This window comes from Arachis hypogaea, chromosome 7, assembly GCF_003086295.3.
Source record: "Arachis hypogaea cultivar Tifrunner chromosome 7, arahy.Tifrunner.gnm2.J5K5, whole genome shotgun sequence".
In the NCBI taxonomy this organism is placed as follows: domain Eukaryota; kingdom Viridiplantae; phylum Streptophyta; class Magnoliopsida; order Fabales; family Fabaceae; genus Arachis; species Arachis hypogaea.
This window is the reverse complement of record NC_092042.1, coordinates 2,328,164-2,350,670: the sequence shown is the minus strand read 5'-3', so window position 1 is coordinate 2,350,670 and position 22,507 is coordinate 2,328,164. Positions and strand designations below refer to the sequence as shown.

General features: G+C 29.5%; 3 protein-coding genes across 4 annotated transcripts; 1 reads left to right on the top strand and 2 right to left on the bottom strand.

Moving 5' to 3' along the window:
* Window positions 1-325: 325 nt before the first annotated feature.
* On the top strand, window positions 326-1,024 carry LOC114924296 (uncharacterized). The gene has a single exon (XM_029288220.1). The coding sequence runs from the start codon at window positions 326-328 to the stop codon at window positions 1,022-1,024; it is 699 nt and encodes a 232-aa protein (XP_029144053.1).
* Window positions 1,025-6,324: 5,300 nt separating this feature from the next.
* Window positions 6,325-11,600, bottom strand: LOC112701906 (indole-3-acetate O-methyltransferase 1). The gene is made up of 4 exons (XM_025752704.2): window positions 11,447-11,600; window positions 10,364-10,801; window positions 8,717-8,992; window positions 6,325-6,930 (listed from the first exon to the last, which is right to left on the bottom strand). Exons 1-4 carry the CDS (start codon window positions 11,555-11,557, stop codon window positions 6,568-6,570), a joined length of 1,188 nt encoding a protein of 395 aa, XP_025608489.1. The 5' UTR covers window positions 11,558-11,600; the 3' UTR covers window positions 6,325-6,567.
* A 5,660-nt stretch (window positions 11,601-17,260) lies between these two features.
* On the bottom strand, window positions 17,261-22,507 carry LOC112701904 (uncharacterized). 2 transcript variants are annotated; one of them, XM_025752703.3, is made up of 7 exons: window positions 21,587-22,507; window positions 20,400-20,778; window positions 18,869-20,238; window positions 18,524-18,637; window positions 18,103-18,257; window positions 17,796-17,895; window positions 17,261-17,667 (listed from the first exon to the last, which is right to left on the bottom strand). In XM_025752703.3, the coding sequence occupies exons 1-6, from the start codon at window positions 22,046-22,048 to the stop codon at window positions 17,847-17,849; spliced, it is 2,529 nt and encodes an 842-aa protein (XP_025608488.1). In that variant the 5' UTR covers window positions 22,049-22,507; the 3' UTR covers window positions 17,261-17,667; window positions 17,796-17,846. The 2 variants fall into 2 exon arrangements, with proteins under 2 accessions (XP_025608488.1, XP_072056008.1); XM_072199907.1 differs by having other exon boundaries at window positions 18,869-20,250; window positions 21,587-22,396.

Here is a 22,507-nt window from a genome sequence, read left to right as displayed (position 1 = left end):
TGACACCGCAGTCGGGTCTGCTGGTTATCTCGGACAGGCATAACGGCATCAAGGCCGCACTTGAGGCTCCTGACGGAGGCTGGTTACCTCCGTCTGCATACCGGGCATTCTACATTCGACATGTTGCGACAAATTTTGCCCTCACCTTCAAGGGCAAAGACGCAAGGAGGCTACTTGTGAATGCGGCGTACGCTAAGACCCGAGGTCGAGTTCCATTACTGGTTTGATATTCTTAGGTCCGAAGACCCGGCGGTGTGACTGGGCGAACCGGATTGAGTATTCGTTGTGGACACAGCATTGTGATGAGGGGCGTAGATTCGAACACATGACGACGAATATATCTGAGTGTGTGAACTCGATCCTCAAGGGTGTCAGAAACCTTTCTGTGTGCTCGCTAGTGAATGCAACATACGGAAGGTTGGCCGAATTATTTGTTCGCAAAGGGAGAGAGGCTGAGGCGCAGATGGGAACCGGACAACAATTTAGTCAGCACTTGGTGAAGTGTATAGAGGCCAACTTGAAGACAGCTAGGTGCTTCACGGTTACTGTGTACGACAGGGATAACTCCGAGTTCACCGTCGCAGAGACAACTCCGACTGGTTCTTTCTCACTGGGTAGCTACAGAGTCTCGCTTGCATCTCAGACATGTGACTGTGGATACTTCCAGGCACTTCATTTCCCGTGTCCCCACGCACTGGCATGCTGTGCCTACTCACGGCTTACATGGGAGCCTTACGTCCACCAGGTGTATCGTCTTAGTTCGGTCTTCAGTGTGTATCGAATGGGTTTCACACCTCCCATTCCGGAGGGTTTTTGGCCACCATATGACGGGCCGACTGTCATCCCTGACCCCAATAAGAGGCCTGCGAGAGAGGGTCGTCCGAGGTCCACTCAGATACGGACCAATATGGACGAGGCAGATCCAAACCGGCCAAAGAGATGTGGGCTTTGTCGGCAGCCCGGCCACACACGTCGGAGTTGTCCACAGCTCGGAGGAGCAGAGCATACACGGGGGCATGATTAGGTGTATTGGTGGCTTTGGTACTTTTGTTGTTTCAATTTCGCGTTTAGATTCTACTATTATCGGTTTTCTTACTTGTAGTTGGTGACTGATAGAATTTGTTAACGTTAGTGTGATGTACTTTGAATGGGACTTTAGTTAATGAATATGTTCTGTCTCCACAGTTTTAAACAAAATGTATGTCTAATGCACACCGGAATAAATAATTGTACGAGTTTTATTAAGTCATGATTGGAAACTATGTTCGTAACTTAATTTGCTGTGTGGAACGAATTCTTAGTAATTCGAACCATATTAGTTTGAATTACTTGGTGACTATTTCTTCAGTCTAATTCGAACCTAATTGGTTCGAATTACAGAGTAGGAGTTCGAACCAAATTGGTTCGAATTATGTGACAAAGGTTTACAATGTGTAATTCGAACCTATTTGGTTCGAATTATATGAAAATTTAGTTCAAACTAAATTTGTTCGAACTACATAAAAATGTGCTTTGATTAATTAATGAATCAGATTTTACTTTGACTTATTTGTGTCAAATTGTTCTCTTCTTGACTTATTTATGTTTTTTACCCTAATAACAAATATAAAATTTATTAATATAATAAATACGTACTGATAAAAGAAATTCTCATAATGTGAAATTGAATTGTTTATTGACAAGTGAATACAAATTAAAGTGGTATTTGAAATTAGTATTGTATAACAAAATTGTTATTAAACTTTTTATTACATTAATTATTTTCTGAGATTGACAAAAATATATTAATATTATATTAAGTTTTGATTTATTTTCTATTAATAATATAATGATGTGATTTAATGACATAGACTATTAGTAATACATTTTACTTTATAGTTTAGTCACGTGTAATATTAAATGACATGTTGATATGGACGAGTGAGATACATATCACAATATTATTTGATAATGTGTTAGATTATGTCATGTATTATAATATTATTCATCTATATATCATTATGTTATTATTGTAGATAAATATACTAAATTAAATCTTAAATTTATATTAAGTAACTCATTTTAATCTTTAAAATTAAATTATATGTACCAAATTAATAGATGAAAGGACTAATCGGATTTACAAAAGTCAAAGCCTTATCTAGAGTCAAGTCAAATCGAACTTAAAACAAACTGAGTCATGTCATGAGTCTTCTGTTGGGTAATTACCTCACTTCCATCCCTAAATCATTATAATTTTTAAGATTTAAAATTAAGAGTTTGTAATTTAAGGTCAAAAATTTAAAATAAACAAAATAATTTATAAAATATTTACAGAAAAAAATTGATTACCTAATATTAATTTTTAGCATATATATCTTATATGAAAAGTTAATTTGATGCAATGACGGCACATCTAACATGGTTGTAAGTAATTTAAATATGTTTTTTAATAAAAATATAAAAAATATAGATAGACAATAAAAATACTAAATAATGTAAACAATAAATATATTAGAAGTTTATTATATTAGATGTACGAATGATTATTTTAATATTAAGATTTAAGTGTATAATTTAAAAATATAATATATTTTTATTTGATTGTTAATTATTTATATTATTCAAGATGATCATTATTTATCTAACACTCTCTTAAAAATATTAGTGAATTGTTTTTATAAAAAAAAATCCACTTGCAGAGAGATATACCAATTGGTAGATGCAACCAAGGCAAATATATAGTTGAGAGTTTTGTGAGCATAACACATTAACAGTAACTACCGAACTATAGTTTGTTAAAAATGTCTTTTGCTTTGGAAAACCCGCACACTGATCCTAAGACTGCTCTTGTTTTTAGGAACGGGACATTAAAATAGAGATATAAAAATATAAAATTATATTTGATAGATGAGATATGGATAGAAACATTGTGTCTTAGAACATTGAATTAGTGTATTTTATGTCTATCTTCAGGAAGAACATAGATACACTAACAAGAGATACAACTTATTTTTTATTTTTTTTATTATTCTTGTTAATTTTTTATAATTATATTTTTATTATTATATTTTTCTTCTCAAAATTTTTGAATAAAAAATTAAGAATAAATTAGATTTTCATAATTTAATTTGTTCTAGTTGATCGCTAAACAGAATACAAGAACATAAAATTTTATATCTCTGTTCTTTGTGTCTTTTTATTAGTGTCTTGTCTTGTCTTTTTTTCAAAAACAAATAGAGCCTAAGTTACCATTATCATTTTCAGGCAAACTAAACGCGTGCACCCACACATATATATATATATAATAAATTGAGAAGTCAAATAATTTTTTGTCCTTGTCTATTTGATTTAGTAAGAGACATATACATGTTCCAATAATTCATACTCATGTATATATAGTGTTAAATTGCCGTTAAGTAAGGTTCTGTTTTAGAATATTTAGTAAAAGGTTTACTTATCATTACCATACGGATGAACAAGCATATTTCGTATATGAATCAAGTCACCTTTTTATTTATTACGTTTTATACAATAATGAAGTAAATAAAAATAGAATTATAGTTTAAAAATTAAAAAAAAAATTACCATAAACACAAATCAATCTACCCAATTCTCTGTATATAGGTATAGAATATTGCAGCTATAATTACGATGATTATAGATGTAATTTAATTTAAAACAAAAAAAATAAAAATATTATATATACACAAAAAATTAATTATTATATATTCATAAATAAATATATATTATTTAATTATTTTTAATATATATTTTATATTTTAATATATATTTTAGTCATAGTTAATTTAGTAACTAATGTTTTGGATAAATTAAATATAGTATGGTCGATGAAAAAGATATGCCCAAAACAGAATAAAAAAGAAGAAGATGATTCTCTGGTTTTTATCCATGGAGTTAATTTAATGGCGGAACTCTTACCTGTAAAAATAGAAACAAACGTTACACACACAATTTATTAAAAGTTTCTTAGTTGCATGTCGACGTAATAATATTCTTGTTTCTTGGGGTGTACGTCTTAGATATATGCTACATATACTCTTCTTATTAGTCTCTTTTCATCAATTCTTATACATGTATATAAATATATGTTCATTTTAATTTGTTCTTCTAAGCTCCATTTAATATGGCATGCATGTTTGTAAATATGATGAAACCAACATCATGCTTTTGGAGAAAGAAGAAGAAGGAGAGGCACCTTCTTCAGCATCATGATCATCAGCAACTATTAACATTAGAAGAATGGCTTCTAAGAACACCAATCATGGAGAATGATGATGATGATGATAATGGTGAATATACACCTACTACCTTGGAGAAACTCTTGAAAGATGAAAAGGGAAGTGAAGTTATGGGAATGAGTAGAAGCAAGAGTTGCAAGCAGAAGAAAAGGGTTAGTTTTAGATTACCAGAAGTGGCTGATACACTTATTTTATATGATTAATTAGTAATATAATAAAATTAATCTACACACTAAATAGGAATCTCTCTCTCTCTCTCATATATGATGTGATAGAATAATGGATTATAGTTGTCAAATTAGTTCATCAACGTAACATTATTATTAATTAAGATCCATCCATCATATATGTTAATGTTTGAACACAACTTAAAAAACGGATTTTAGCCACCAAATAAACCGTGGCTAAAGTAAAAAAAATTCGTGGTGGTGATATATTAACAACGAATGAATATCCGTGACTAACAACGGCGATACTGCTCATTTAGCATGAACATTAGTAATTATAAATACGGGATCATTTATTATTGGGCCAAAAGTTATATTCATTGATGTAAAACATTTTTTATGTTTGGATCCAATTACATAACACCACCACACTACATTAGTAAATAAAAATAACTATTTTTTTATTGATCACATAAATAATCATTAAAAAATAATGAGATTGAATGATTATGTAAAATATTTTAGTCTGTTGATATATTAAAATTAAACTCTTATTATAATTATTAGAACAAAACTCTTTTACTTTGAAGGATCACTTCATTATTGTTATTAAAAAATTTAATTAGAGAGTTATTTCAATCTTTTTAAAATTATTTTTTATTTTAAATTTTAAATCCAACTCTAAATCATAATCTTAAATTTTAAACCCTACAAAAATGAGTTAAACTAATTTTATAATAAAAAAGTTGATTAATATTAATTAACTAAAAACTTAACTTTTCATATTTATTTATTATTTATTAACTATAACAATTAATAAGTTTGCCTCATACACTATTGGGCCTTTACTAAGGCATTGGTCCAATACTCACAATAATCAATTTGAATGGTTATTATTGATAATATGAAAAAGTTAATAATGGCGATGTTAGATTGAAGAGAAGAAAACACAAAAAGAAAATATAAAAATTCAAGTGCCGTCAATTTTACATGAAGTTGATAGTTGAGAATCGTTAAATAATTTAAATTATTTTACTAAATTTTTATCTAACGACTTTTAATTATTAACTTCACGTGAAACTAATGTATCTGAGTTTCCACCAAAAGAGAATGGTAACTAACTAATAATGGCATATCCAACATAAGGTACAAAAGGCAACATATACATTACCTACCATGCATTCATACAACTTTCATAATAAATGTGGACATAGTGTGATAATATATATAAGATGCTATGAATAATAATAATGAAGAAAGCAAAATTAGTTGAGATACAAGGGGACATAACTCAGAAAGCACAATGATGTGTAGAAACTAGGAAGTAACTACATACACTCACACAAAACAACACATTGACTCCTTTCTAATTAAAGTAACCCTCAAAAAGAAGACAAGAGTAAGGAAAAAGCTTTTGGAGGATAACCATTCTTTTAAAATACAGTACTATTGATGATGTAAACAGATATATTTATTATAAAATATATATTTTATTTGTGTTTAATTATACTTATTTTTTTCTTCAATTATGAACATATAGGATATATATATATATATATATATATATATATATATATATATATATATATATTTGACTAGCATTTTTTCTTTTAATTTCATTTTTAATATTTTTTTCTAAGATTTTAAAAAATAAAACAAAAGTATAAAAGTTTAATTAGAAAATTAACTATTTTTCAGTTATTATTAACTAATTTTTAGAATTATTTTTTTTACCCTAAATTATAAATAATAAATCCTCAAAAAATTGAGAGTTAAAAACACACTTTTACTATAAAACATTCACTAATTAAAAGTTGATTTTTTATACTTATTCAAAGTATAATTTTAATATTTTTAAAATTTTTTATTCTTTACAAAATTTTAAAAATAAAAATATTTAATAAAAAAGAAACGAATTTAGTACTCCAACAAGTTTAGAGAATAACATTAATTTTTTATCAGTATAATTTACATATACATTATTATATAAGATCTGCACATGCAAATTAACAGAAAACATATATCAATAAATTAAAGAAGGCAAATACAAACCTATTTAAAAGGAGAAATATATATATAGAAACAAACAAATTATATTTCTACAACTCATAAAAATTAAACAAAGTTTATAAAACATGAAATTAAAGGAATTTATTAATTTATTGTGATTGAGGAAAAGAAAGGGATGCAACAATGTGAAAAAATTGAAGCTGGTCAAGTAAGACTTTAGCATGTGCCGTGGCTCTCTTCTGAACTCTAAGAAACAATTCTTCACTGAGTTTGTCACCAATAAAAGCGTCAACAAGCACACCGGACACACTTTTGCAACTGTTGGCAAATGCTTTTCCAACTTCAATTGCATCATCTGGCTTGTTAACAACGAGGGGGCTCCCTCCTTTGAACACTTCAATCTTGTTTATCACAAATGAACCATTTTCTTCAACCACTTCCTTGAAATCTTGCAAGCTTGGTGCATACACTGGAATGTTGAAACTGTCCCTTTTTGAACTGCTTATTAATCCCTATCAATAACATACAATACCATTATTATTCGGTTTAATTATTTTCTTATAATTTTACTAAATTTATAATTAAAATTTTATATATATATATATATATATTTAATTGAATTTTTATATTATTTTTTAATTTTATAATGAGGTTATTTTTAGTATAAATTAAAAAATATATAAAAATTTAATTAAAATTTTAATAAAATTATAAGAACTAACAGAATAATTAAACCTTATTATTCATATGATTTGCTTTATTTTGATTTAATTAGCATGTAACTAAAAATATTATTTTTATTCTTGATTAGTTTAATTAATTTTGTGCAGTTAAAAAGTTATATATCATTCTTATATTGACGATATATATTTCTTTTTGTAATTAAAAGTGATTGATAAAAATGAAAAATAAAAATTCTGTATTTTATACAATAAAAAATATACAAAAGAGATATCTATAAAAAATTATATAAATATTATTTCTCTTTAATTAAATATGGCAAAATTTATCTATATGAAAACATCGAAATATTAGTAAAAATTTACATTAAAAATATTTTAAAACTATTGAATTATTCTATCTCTTTTGAGTCATGTTTTTTTTTTTTCTTTTTCCCCCACAATGAATGCTCAACACATGTTTATGTAGAACAGTAAAAGTGTTGCTTATATTCTGTACTTATTAATTGAATATACAGTAACACTTTTGTTTGGATGTATGTGTATGATGCATGGTTGAAGATAAAATTACATTCAAAAGCTAAGTACACATGCCTTTGACTATGTTCAAAGATCAAAGGCATTGTTTGGTCCCACAATTACAGAGCTACAATCATTAGATGAAAATTTGATAGAAAGAATGCAAATGCAACTCCATTTTGTGTGATATAATGATTTTATTTTCATGTGTTTAATTTGTTGATGTTCTAAAAACCTTATATAACGAATTAAATTAGTGGTCAAAATTATTATGGACCACTTTGCCAGCCGGAAATTAAAATTCATTATTATTTCTGCCGACATCATCATCAAATAAATTGACGGCTAGAGATCAATTTTTGGAATGGTAATTAAACCAACGGCTGGGATTGTCAATTTGTTTTAAACATGGCAGCAGCAATTGTGAAACTTCATAATAAGTTATATTGTGATGATGGCTGGCTTCAATACTTGAGAACATTTTTTGTGTTCTTTTCATATTCTATATACATTGTGATTAAATTTGTTGATAAATAGTATATATTATATTGTTTGATTAGATTAACGATCTTTAATTTATTCTTTAGTAATAATTAATTATGAGAGCATTAATGTAATATATAAATGTGAGGTAGAGAAATTTAATTTAATTTAGAGAAAGTCTTGAAAATCTATATTATTATTGTACAGTCAATGTTATGGTTAAAATTCAATATAAAAAAATATAAAAATTTTAAAAACAAAAAATCTAAAATTTAATTAAAAAAATATTCAAAATTTTTAACTCAACAAAAATTTATCTTTAGTAGATTTTATAATAAATATGTTTAACAACCTACTATACTGTTGACATAAATTAACTTCTATAATGTAAGTTTCTTAATATTATTTTTTAATTTATTTTAAATATTTTAAATTATTGTTAACAATTATATACTAAGTATATATACTAAAATTAATTATTAAAATTAGTTATTAGTATAAAATATATATTAAAATATAAAATATTTATTAAAAATATATAATAATTAATTTTAATGTATAAATAATATATATTTTTTAAAAAAAATGTGAAGTGATTTATTATTTATGAGAATACCTCATGGACAAGATCATCCCAAGCATCCTGAAAGTGGGTCCCAAAGAGAAGGCCAGCACCACCTTGGTCAGTGGGGTCCACAGAAGTTCTTCCCAAGCAGACCAAGAACATGGACCCACCTCTCTTCATCTCCACACATCTTGCACTCAAAAACCCTGCCAAGTCTCTTTGGAATTGTTTCTTGTATGCATTTGCTGTGCTTTCATTTGCTCCATGGATGAATACCCTTCCTTTGTTATATGCACTTGACCTTTTCTCAACCACACATTCTGGCACCTTCACATTTATATCCAAAACCTCAATCATATACATCAAATTAACAATTTAATTTTAATGTATATTAACACTATAAAATATTCGTTTTTTTTTGTTATTTTAGATAATTATTTACACTGTTAATGTAAAAAATAATTATTTTTACTAATATAACGTTATATAATTAAATATATGTATAAAATAATTTTACATTGATAATGTATCAACAATAAATTCATTAAATGTTTTTTTTTATAATTTTATGGTTATTTTTATTAAGTAAACAATGCAAGTCATTGTCTCAAGAAAACAAAGTTATTCTTTTCTATATGTATCAATTCCATCATAGAGCATGACTTTGCTATCTCCACTTTTTTGACCAAAAATGGGGCCCTACCTACTCACTTAGCCTTCTCATTAATTATTCTTTTACTATTCTATATTATAAATCTTACATTTATTAAAGACAAAATTTTAAAATAATTTATAAATATAAAGTATTTTTTACTCTTTAAACTAATGTTTAAGATTGAGTTAGAATCACTTAATCTTATTTCTAATATTTTAGTGTAAAAAATTTATCATAGCATATATAGAACCATGTAGACTATATAGTGTAGATTCTTTGAAAATTTTTTATAGGTTAGTTGCGGTGTGAATCATAAGACAACAAGCTAAGAAAGTCATGATCAGTTGAAATTGATTAAAAGGTGTTTAGCAAATTCATTAAAGTAATCATGGACATTTTCACCAAAAGTTTTCAAGAACTTAAAAGTTTGAACTCTAACCGAAAGGTTTATAAGAAAAGATCAAGGGCTATAGAATGATGAAAGAAACAAAAGTCATTGGATGTGATTTGAATTCTATGATCATTCTTTTGTATACTAATAATAATAATATTTTAGATTTCAATTTTTAAATAGATTTAGTGTATATAACAACTTATACATAATTATCTAATTATAAGTTAATTCCCATATTAATAAAATATAACTTTTAAATTATCTGATCTTTATCATAAAATAAATAATACAAGAAATTAGTCATTAAATCAAATATTTTTATAAAAAATATATTAAAATATAAAATATATATTAAAAATAATTTAAATAATATATATTTATATATAAATATTGATTAATTATTTAATTGATTTGGTAATTAATTTTTTCATCATGACTAAATAAATCAGAGATCACCAAATCATAATAATCACTTACAATTAACAAATTTAATAATCTCTAATTAATACTTTAATCATTTCAAGTTCCACATGAAACTAGATTAAAAGACTCTATTGAACACAAAGTTATTTGCAAGTTCCCAAGAATGAACTGAAATAAAATAAAAATAGAATATAAAAAAAAAGAAAAAAAATAGGACTTGGCTTACCTGAGACAACCAATGCAAAGAAAAGGCCGAGTGAAAAACATCAACAGATCTCGCCGGAAAAAGTCTCCGATAAAAAGAACCGGGGACACCGGCCGCAAAGTACGAGCGGTGGTTGTTGGCAGCAAGGCACTCTTCCATGCTAACTCCGCCGTTATCATTGGAGAGATGCGGCGGAAGAAGCTGGAAGAGTGTGTTGAAGTCATTACTAGGAAGGTCAGAGAAGAAAGCTGAAAATTCAGGTGGGTTGAACCCTAAAGCCTCATAGCGCTTGATTATGTGCTTTATAATGACATCAACAACGTTAATGGTGTTGTTGCCACATGAACAACCCAAATCCACCACCACAAATGGGATTTCATTATCATCGGAACAACCATGAAGCTGAACTCTATCTAGGGTTTCCTTCAACAGGTGAAGCATAGACTTGGCATGCATTGCCTGCATATATACAAATATTTAAGTGATGAATAATAAAGTCTCTGAAAATTTATATTTTGGACGGATTAATTTTTGAAGTAAAAAAAGTATAAATAAAATCTTGTAAGATAACAAACGTAGATAAATTAGTTTAACTTTTAAATTTTTATTCTAATCATAAGAGTTAAGTTAAAGGTAATCTGCCTATATTTAATATGCTAAAAGATTTTATTGGTATTTTGGTAAGGAACTAATTTGTTCGAAATATAAATCTTCAAAAATTTATTTATGTTTTACTCTATAAAAAATATAAATTATCACTACAAAACGCGTTAATTTGATCAATAGACATAAATTCGGCTATATTTGAAATTTTGTCGGACTAATTTGATTATTTTAAAAATTATGATTACTTTTATATTAAATAAATGTATTTAATTTTCATAGAATTTAAATTTAATATTGAAAAGAAGATGAATTTATCTATCACTGGACAATAATAACAATAATAACAATAATAATAATAATAATAATAATAATAATAATAATATAGACATAACTCAATAAAGGATCTTATATGAAGGTATTTAATTATTTACTAAAATTAAAAGTAATAGTTGTGTGTGCTTGGGTTATTTTAATTATAAAGAGGAAGAAGAAGGTAACCTGTGCTTGGGAATTGTTGGCATAACTGGACTCTCCTTTGCCTCCTTTCATGCTAAGTAACTTTTCCAGTTCTATGTTGGACACAACAACATTGTCTCCCATTGGAGCCATCTTAGTTATGATTGCTCAAATTAGAAAGAGATTATTAGATTGGTGGAGTCTGATGATTTTTTTAACTCACACCCAAGGCACTCATATTTATAGACACATTGGAGAAGGTATCGTATGAATACTTTATTTCGCACGTCTTTTATTATTATTGTCCTCATTATAGTATATATGTCCAACAATGAATTATTCAATTCTTTTGAAGACTTCACTTCAATTCATATTATTCTAAATTATCAAAACTATAATTATATTGTATATGTGCTTATTCCTTTTTCGTGTTATAATTTGTTTATTTATTGGTTTATATTTTTTATTTTTATATTTTGTAATATAACTCTTATTAAGTATCAACTAGTTTAGCATTTTTTTTGAATTATTTAAAAATTTGTTTTATAATTATTTTTATTTTATTTTTTATTTTATAATCGTCGGTATATAAAATTATGAGTTGTACTCTGAAATATAACTATTTTATATATATAAAGAACGTTAGCTTAACGAGTTTTAGATTAGAAGTATATACTATAATAATGTTAATACAATTTGGAAATTATTGAGTAATAATGATACGTATAACAAGGTAACACCAGCTAGCTAATTAGTGAAAAGAAGTAAACAAAGAAGGGTCACAATTATGACTCTTCATTAACTGAGCTAGGCTACATATGTTTCCTTTAATTTTCATACAATTACTTTTTACGGTAATATTAAAAAAAAACTAAAACTTGTCTTGTTTAATATTTATTGATTATTATGATAATTAATAAATATTAAATAAAATAAATTTTATTAATTTTTAATTAATTTTTTTTGTTATCAAATATTTTTATACTTTTTATAAGTATTTTGGTGCTAATTAGATTAATAACATTTGTCGGTTATTAGGCTGCTTTTGTTTACAAAGACAGGAATATAGAGATACACGAGATTGTGTTTGGGAGAGGAGATATGACCTGAGACAATGTGTCTAAAGACATTAAATTAGTATATTTTGTGTCCATCCTGACAAGAAGGATACGGAGACGCTAACAAAGGACACAACTTATTTTTTATTTTTTCTTTTATTATTCTTGTTAATTTTTTATAATTATATTTTTCATTATTATATTTTTCATCTCAAATTTTTTGAATAAAAAATAGAATAAATTAGATTTTCATAATTTATTCTAGTTTATCACCAAATAAAATACAAAATATAAAATTTTGTATATCTATCTATCAGTATCTTATCCTATCCTATTATCAGTGTATTGTCCTTTCTTATTCTCAAAAATAAACACAGCCTTTAAGGACTTTATATATTATAAAATAAGATGGTCAAAGCTATCCATTAAAATCTAGATAATCATTATTAGTTATATCTATTATTATTAAGGTTTTTACTTTTGTGTGTGTAGTTCATTCACTTCATTGTAATTTTTGTACTCATATTATATATATACTGAATAAATTTAATCTTTTTATTATTAGACAAAGAATTCGATCAATATGAGTTTAACATTCTATTCATATATAGCAACAAAAAAGATGTCATTATTTAATTGACTCCATGACAATAAATTGAGTGCAAAAATTAATTTTCTAAAGGATCAACTTCAAAGTTCAAACTACCACGTATACATAAGCTTTTGACTAGGAACTTTAAACCCTGAATTTGTGAAGGAAAGGAGGACAGTTACAACAAACCTTTTTCTTAATAGAAGGAAAAAGGTATATAGAGTATGACGTTATAATATTATATACTATTCAACTCAGTCAAATCATCTGTTGGCTCTCATCTATCAACTTCACGTAAAATCGACTAAACTTGAGTTTTTACTTTTTCGAAAACCATGATTCTCTTGTCTTCAAAATCAACCTTTGTTTGAATTGGTAAAGGAAAAGAAATGCCTCGAAATTCAATGGATTCCAATGTAGACAAATGGAAATGTTTTCAGTTTGTTTTATATACGGTCAATAAAGTTCATTTCCTTTTTTAATGTGAAACCGTCTTCCCTATATATTATTGTATAATCAATATTTTATATTAATAAAAATAATTAATTTTTAAATTTATATATTATTTAAAAAATTATTTAAATACATTAAACTGAATAACCATATAAAATATATATAAAACTATTTATATGCTTAACACTTTAAAATTAAACTCATATAATATTAATGTAAACTATTTTATAATAACAACATTATATTATGTGTTTGAATATTCTCATTACAAGGATAAATAATAATATATGAATATTAATATTTCCATTATTGTTTATTAGTGATTGCTCTTTTGCTTTTTTCTTAAAAAGCAACAAATATAAGTATGATTATTATAATACAATAATAAAATATTCAATTATTAACTTATTATAACTAAGAACTAATGAAAGGATTATAGTTTATTATTATATAAAAGTGCAAACTTGAACAATAATGGATGCAAACTAAAAAATTAAAATAAAAGGCAATCATCACCATCATCATCATCATATATAATTAAAAAACAAGGCCATGTACATTGATCCTTGGATTCTAGACTATAGGGGTTGATATTTTAGATTTTAGAAGATTCATATATATAAAAAGGAACAAAAATAAAATTTTAGATCTAAATCTCGTTATGGGCTACCTCTTCTCATAGCAGTTTATCTTTTATTCTTCTCACAATTATGGTGTCACAAATAATATAATAAATAAGTTAAAAACAATCAATAAAATAATGCATGTTGCATGCATGGCCATGGATTGATTTCTATAAGGTTGCGTTTGTAGTTCTAAATTGTAACAGTATAATTGCAGTTGCGACTATTATATTAGGTGAGTTCTAATGTTCTATGGTATTTTTATTATAGTGTCTAAATTATTTAGTTTCTCTTTTAAAGTAAAAAATAAAATTTTTAAAATAAAAAATAAATCATATAAAATTTATTAAATATTATTTATTTACCTATTTTAGTAACTTAGGTATAAAGTGATAGATATCATAGCATTCACCATTATATTATTAGTAAAAATTTAAATGCAGTTTAAGAATAGTGAGATGATTTGATAAATTTAACTAAATTACTGTCTAACAATTTTTAACTATCAATTTGACACAAAAATAATTGTATGTGAGTCTTTACCTATATTTTTTTATATTTATTAGATGAATTTAATTTAGTGTACTAATAATAATTTTTTTATGTGATTATTCAATTAAATTTATACGATTAGATAGTTTTCTAAGTAATTAGTCTAAAGATTAGTTACTTTTAATATGATAATATATGATTGATTATTTGATACGGTTAGTTTGTAATAATAATACGTTAAAATTAAACTTTTTAGTTATTATTTAAGCTTTGTTTAAATGATTTCATATTCCAGCAAACTCTGTCTTTTGTGTATAATATAATTACATAATCTGAATTTTAATTTTTTTTTCTCACAATATTTCTCATTTCGGCGAATCAAAGAATAATTTATTATAAATCTATCTGTTATTAGTCAATAAATTACTGGCTATTACAACGAGTGAGCTGACTTATTGACTACCTTCCAAACTCTATTTTAGATGATGTATGTAAAAACTGCACAAAGTAACTCTCCCATTCACACCATGGCTACATAGTGAAAATCTAAATTATGTGAGTTTGACTGAATAAAATGTAGCCATAGCCTTTCACACAACTCAAAAGGTAGCATATTCTTTCTCTGAAATTTTACTCCAAAAGCTTGGAATCTTGTCCTCTAATTTATTTTTCAGCCCTGCTTTGTTAATGCCCCCCCCATGCATCCTCCTTTCTTGAGGTTCTTCAAACACCAAAACCACCGCAATACTCGCCGGTTCACATGAAATTATATTATTGCACCATTTATCTTCTAATTACCCTTTATCTCCAAAATTATCTTAACCTCCATGTGATAGAAATATAATCATTTACATACCTCTTTTAATTGGCTTAATTTTTTTAAGACAAGTAATATCTATTAGAATTTGTATGATCTAAAAGTCTAATGTTCGATTCCTCTTATATAACAATCAAAACTTAGAAAAATATTTTTTTAATCAACCCAACATTTTTCTTTTGTTGGGAAAAATGGAAGTAATAATTATGCTAATGTGACATCCCGTAAGTTACTAATAAAGTCATTCAAGTAAAGAGAAATCACCGGTTTATATAGTCAAAAGATGGTAGTTAATTATTCCCTTTTTGTATATATGCTTTTGCCCCCCCCCCCCCCCTCTCCCAATTTTCTTCTCTTCAAATGCTGGTTCAGATTTGGACCATTGACTTTGAAAAGAAGTTAGAATATAATTAAAGATAAGATTGCAATAAGAGTAGTGCATGTGGTTTGATTTTTGTTACTTTCTTGGCAGGATTATATTATCTTTTCTGCCGTCACCATGGTTGCATAATTTTTTATAAGGAAGAAGCAAGGTAATTTAATTTGAGCTATAAAGATGAATATAATATTCAGGTTTTACAAAAGTTTAGTTTTTATCCCAATGTCTTAGTAACGGTCAAAGCTTCTAGTACCATGTTGGTTAATGGTTATATTCACTTACAACTACGAACAAATTAAAACTCTTTGACTATTGTCTTTTACTGGAATTTGATGCTTATTAACTTTTTTACTACAAATTTTAAGGAGGTAGCATGCATTGGGAACTTTAGAAGTCAAAATCCAACTTTATGTATGTGCTCTCCATTGAGTGTATTATTAACCCTTTAATCTTTTTTTTTCAAAGTTAGAAGTGAGACTCAAACTCAAGACCTTTGGATGACGATAGAAAAACTATGTCATTTGAACAATTACTCGTATCTTAAGAGTTGATGTTATGTTTGGTTTTCTGAACATATACGTCACCTCATATTAATCGTGTATTAATAATATTATATTCATGTGTATATGTATTTATTAAAATAAAATATTTAAAAACTTTTATTAATAATAATAATCTTATCATATGTTTTTAGCCTAAAAAGAATTACTGTTAAGTAATTTAAAAATACTATTTTTCCCCCCTAACAATGAATGTATCTAGAAGCTTATGTGTGTGGTTGTTGGTGTCTGGGAATTTATGAGAAGGGGGGCTAAAATATTGATGTATAACCCTTCAAAGGGACACTGTTCCCTGAAATATTCAAGCATTACAGTTATTGGTACTAAACTTCTCCGGCACAATGGTTGTCACAAGAAAGTTTGTAGCGTAATTTGGTATTCTCAAAATTAAGGGAATTTATTGGGTAGTAGGCTTTGCCTATCTTTAGATTGTTAATATTATAATGTTAATTAGAGTTGGTAACCCTAGGAGATTTATTAAGAATATAAAAATGAGGTAAACATCCACATGCCTATCAACTTTTAGACTTTAGATACAGGTTGATAGGCATAGGCTCATTAGATGAGTGTTAAAGAGTTCAATCTGATTAATTAAGATGTTGATTTGAAGCTCTCATGGTTGTGGATGGATCCAAATGAAGCAACCGTTCTAAGGATCTGCGTCTTCACTATAGGGCCCTAGCAATATATCTCGAATACAATGATACGAAATTACGGGGTTGAATTATTCATCTAATCATGATCCAAAAAACATTAAATATTTTGAATAAGTCACATTAATAGTGCTCACATTCTCATGCAGATGAGTTTTGTCCTTATCTGAGATATTATTATAAATAGATGCATAGCAAAATTAAAAATAATGAAATAATGACTCCAAGATTCTACAAAATAATGATTATTTTTTTGCTACTGAATTCAATTGGTTTTTCCAGAACAAATTCAAAGGTTATGTCTATCAGAAGAAATGGCTATTCTTTTTTACAAACGGTATATAATACAATTCCAGCATACTAAGCAGGGGACTACGCTATAATCTAATTAAAAAAGGTAACAGTGTGATTAGTGGACCTAAAAAAACACCTGCATACCCAAAAAGAATGATACAGAATGAATTGCTCAAAAACAGAACTAAAGGCACAGATCAAAAACAAAGAACTAATGCAACTAAAGTCTAAGCTAACATTCATATCTTCGGCTAAAGTTTTTACATCACATGGAATTCATGCTCAAATGTGCCAACGAGAGATTATTGCATAATCGAATAGCGGGTCTAACATGCATCTCACCTGCATCAACAGGAGAGCACAGTTAAACTGGGAATATGTATTCATGGATTCAATAGAATAGATACATTAAACTAAAAAAAGAAAGAAGTTCTAACAATTTGCACAGATACAAGGGATCAAATACCCACCATAAAATTGCATGACTAAGGGGAGTCATATTATCATGTTTTCACACAAGATCAACTGGTAACAGGCTGAAATAACTTTTTGATTTCATCATAAAACCACCTGCAAAAAATCATTGAGATCTGTTGAAAATCAAAACTAGAAAAGGTTTACAAAGCAAATATATAAACTCAAATCAAAATAGCAATTCAAATTTTGTCCTCATTTAGTAGAGGATGGATGGAGGTTACAATGTTCATGCCATCAGCCAAAGGTATGGATGGGGGGGAAAAAAGGGATTAGAATGATAGATGAATAGAAGAAATAAACCTGCAAACAAAAAGTGGCTGGATTCTAGCATTTGCCTCAATTCCCAACTGATTTCGTCTGTCGTTTTCTTGATTAAATTTATCAGATGGAAGGACTTCACATGGACCTCGAATAGAGCTAGCCTTTTCAGTTCTTTCACTATTAGATTCATAAACCTTCAATAAAAGAGAGCAAAATCAGTAAGAAAACCCATATGCAATATATGAATGATAAGCATGCTGCCATGTTCTTGTGGAGTTATCATTTGATTGAAACATCCCAAAACAGAAGTTAAACATGGATTAAACATACCAAAATAACACCAACAAACTGAGAATTACGTAATATAAAACTTTTACATGAATGAATTGATATCAGTCTCCGTCTCTATGAAGGGTAGCACCATATATATAAGGCTACATGCACAAGTATAAATAGTTACCTCATTAACTTCGGATATACACGGATGACCAATGTTCCCAGGCAAATCACCAGGAAAGTAGCATTTCGTCACCTTAACCCACTTTAACCCAGTTTTGCAGTCTTCCCACATAGACTGAAAATAAAATCGAACACATCACTTTGTTAAAGGTTTATAATTTATAAACTAAAACAACTATTTCACACAAGGGTTCAAACCTATATACCTGCAGAAACTTTAGAGTACACCGAAAACATGTTTTTGGAAGAAATCAATCACAAAAGCTTTGTGATTTCATAGTAAATTTTTAGAGGTATCATGTAACCAAATGCTATACTAAAGTGGGAAGAAAGATGATTTGCTTACCTGAAGTTTAGAAGGTGCTAATTTGCCATGGCCAGATGGGAGAAGAGCATGACTATGAAGCCTATATGTCACTCCATCAACACAGCAAGATTTGTAAAACTTTTTCTCATCAACAACGTGTATAACATCACCAATCCATTCTACAACTTGCGAGCTATCTTGTCTAACTTCAGCATTAGTTCCAGAACTCCCATCAAAGTTTGCTAGTGCAACATCTTGGCCATCTCGCTTGGTATCATAAGTTGAGCTTTCTCCTGATTGTGATTCCTTTTGTTCATTACTCATTAAACTACTGTCAACTTTTTTATCCGATAATACTACAGCATTGCCCTGTGACACTTTCTGCTCAGCTTGAAAGTCTTGTGATGATTGCAAATTGTCACATTCACCTGGCTCAGATAATTTAGGAAGGGTCTTGGAATCGAAACACTCTTTAGAGGTTGAACTCTCTTTACAGGTTGAAGGCTCAGGATTAATTTGTTGAGCAGAACTTTCACCAGGAAAGTCAATGGAAGGAACAGAAGCTGCATTAAGGGATTTCATAGAGATGTTTGGGTCAGGTTTCTGATCAATATGTTCCGTGTTGGATGATCCGGTACCATGTATATCCTTTGTACCAGGAGTCTTTGAATCAGATGGTGGCTCAACTTTGACATTGCTGGTAGCAACTATTGGAGCAGTGCTCCCATTTGTTGTTAAATTCTGCTGGCTGGCCTTTGGATCTAAGCTCCCTGTTTTCTTCTCAGAAGGTTGCTGAACTCCAACCGTAGTGGGCAATTTCGGTGGTGTGTTTGATGATCTCATGACACGGCCATATTTTGGAGGTATAGGCTTTCCACCGCTTAAATTCAAACACCTCATGCAATGCCAATCCACTCTATTATGAATTCCTCTTAAAACCGAGGGCTGCAAACACTTCAAGTGATATCCCTTTTCACAAGCATCACAGAGAAGCACAGTATCAACCTCATTGACAGTGAGTTCACACACTTGACATGTCAAAGCCTTATTCATATAATCCCTTGATGGAGGAGTCCATGTCGGATGCTCAGGAAGCTTTGGTTGTAACAATTTCTGGACAATCTTTGCAATTTCAGCATGAGTAGGAATTGAAGGAGGCTGAGCAACGTTCATACCCTGGAAAGACTGTTGCATAGTAGACAAGTTTACAGGTGCTGTTTGAGTAATAAATGGCCTAAAGCTCTGATCTGCTGTTATTTGTGAACCTGCCCTTGAAGAAGCTACATCACTTGTTCCTTGTACCTTGACAGTGTTATGAGCAGGCACCTTGTTTTCCAATGCTGTTCTAGCTAACGACGCAGATTGAGTCTGTATTGACCATGGTGGAGCATTTGCCAAAGGTTGGTTTGCTGAAGAATTTGCTACATGCAAGGGGAGAAAAAATTCCAAGTATGGTCATTCACTCCATAAACAATGAAAAACAGATTGAACTACTAGTCATCGATCAATTGGTAACATAACTCAACATATGCATGTAGGTACATACAAACTTTAATGGACAGTATATTACCTGGTATACTAAGCACATAAGAAGACCCATTTGATCCTCCATCAACTCTGACCTGTGGGTTTTCAAGTTTAGGCACTACCATCGGAGATGAATTTCTCCCAAGATGAGTGCTAGGTATTGCACCAGAAACCATAGGTGGTCTTACTTCATTGCTAGTCGCCTGATATTGCGACGTAGAAGACGATCCTGCAGAAACATGAGAAGGAATGGACACCGTTGTTGCCGAAGAAGGGATCGCTATGTGGCTTGAATTATCAGGTGGAAATACACGAACACCATGTGGAGCCACACGGTTGTCAACTGTTACACTCGTACTTGGTTGCACAGGCTGAGATGTGTACGTTGTAGAAGGTGCAGCATACCTCTTTGCTTCTTCCATCTAAGAACATAAAACAATAGTTGAGAAAAGAGGAAATGAAAGGGGGAAGTCATCAAAAGAATTAATTCAGCTTCATTGTATTTATTATCATCAATAGCATTTGAAAGTAAATAAACAATGGTTTCGCTACATGTTAAGGAATAAAGAACACATTTAATATATAAAAAAGAGTTTAATTTTGATGCCGACAGTGATTTTACTCAGACTTGCAATCATATCCATTATTTTGGACGACAATTCACGCGGTCAATGTAAAAGTTAGTGATTTTTCTTGATGTGGCCTTACATATAAAACTACACAATGCATCAAAATTAAATTCTATAAAAAAATGTCGAAACTATATTTTTCATGTAACGCCTTCTAATTTTCGATAGCAAAACCGATTAATTAAATTCAGTTCCAAACCAGTAAGGAAGTTTAAGATAAGATCAATTTGACAACATAAAATAGCCCAATACTCAAGCAATTAAAGCTCATTAGTAGACAATAAATTCCTCCTAAAGAATCCTCTCCATTAAGCAATGCTAACAATCTCATAAGCACCTAAGCAGGAAATGGATTTTGCACCACTAAACACCAAAACCCAAAATTCTTATCCCCTATGCTTATCTAAATCCTGGAGAATTTGCAACAACTGAATCGCACACACCGCCACATCCGTACATCAATCAAAACAAGGTTCACAAGCAGCAATTATTCACAACAATCACTATACAACACACAGCCTCCAAAATTTTCAAATAATAATAACAAATTTCCTGAATAGATAAGGAAAAAAAAAAAAACCGAAATGCTTTGGTTGTTTACCTTCCACTTAGCATGCGTATACCTCTCAGCAATTGACATCTTTGGAGTTCGAAACCCTAACCTCTGATCCCTAACCCTGCCGTTCAATCCAAGATCCTCAATCACCGTCCCAATCGCTTCCCTCCCAACGATATCCTTCGGCGCGAGCCCTACGCAAAGCTCGGCGAGCTTGCTCCGAGCCTCCCTCATAAGCTCCACCTCCACGTCGGTAGGTTTCCGACCCGCCCGCATCGTCGCCATCGTCGACAAAACAAGCACAATCTCCGCCACTCTCTTCAATTCCCCTCCTCCTCCTCCAGCACCACCACCACCACCATCGTCAACATGTTCCTCGAGCTTAGGCTTCTTGGCGCAGCGGTCATCGTCATGGTGTGATTCCCGAGGTCCGCCGTTCTCGACGGGGAGATTGGAGGCAGGAGTGAGCGGTGGTTGGTGGAGGTCCGCGTGCGACGTCGTTTCCATGCGGGGAACGACGTCGTTGGAGGGAGAGAGAGGGTGTAATTAGAAAACCCTAAAGAGAGAAAGAAAGAAAGAGAGGGAGAAGAAGAAAAGAGAAGAGATTTGAAAAATAAAATAAAATTAAATTAAAAAAACAGAAAAGAGAGAAGAGAAGAGAATTGAGAAAGGGGAAGATATGTTTTGGCGGGTAATAATTGAGAATTTGATTTGGGTGTTAAATTGGTGTTTGTGTAATTAGCGAAGGTTGGGTTAGTGATAGTGAGTCAGTTCGTAACAGCGGTGATACCATTCGGGGGCTTGCGGTGGCTTCAGATTCAGGGACGCACAATTTTTCTGCTTCTTTCTTCGCAAATTAAAATATTAACGCAAATAAATAATAACTCGTTGAGTTCCCAACTCGACTCGTTCCTAGGGTTTTTTTTATTGTGACACAATAAATGAAAATTTAGTCCGTCTTACAAT

What these genes read in the sequence shown, in the direction of transcription:
- LOC114924296 (XM_029288220.1), top strand. Translation starts at nt 326, where the DNA reads ATGACGACGAATATATCTGAGTGTGTGAACTCGATCCTCAAGGGTGTC.
- LOC112701904 (XM_072199907.1), bottom strand. Translation starts at nt 22,048, where the DNA reads ATGGAAACGACGTCGCACGCGGACCTCCACCAACCACCGCTCACTCCT. An exon ending in TAGCACCTTCTAAACTTCAG is followed by an intron (nt 18,638 to 18,868) that starts GTAAGCAAATCA and finishes TTTTATTTTCAG; the next exon opens with TCTATGTGGGAAGACTGCAA. An exon ending in GTATATCCGAAGTTAATGAG is followed by an intron (nt 18,258 to 18,523) that starts GTAACTATTTAT and finishes CTTTTATTGAAG; the next exon opens with GTTTATGAATCTAATAGTGA.
- LOC112701906 (XM_025752704.2), bottom strand. Translation starts at nt 11,557, where the DNA reads ATGGCTCCAATGGGAGACAATGTTGTTGTGTCCAACATAGAACTGGAA. An exon ending in CCAACAATTCCCAAGCACAG is followed by an intron (nt 10,802 to 11,446) that starts GTTACCTTCTTC and finishes GTATATATGCAG; the next exon opens with GCAATGCATGCCAAGTCTAT. An exon ending in GGGATGATCTTGTCCATGAG is followed by an intron (nt 6,931 to 8,716) that starts GTATTCTCATAA and finishes TGTTATTGATAG; the next exon opens with GGATTAATAAGCAGTTCAAA.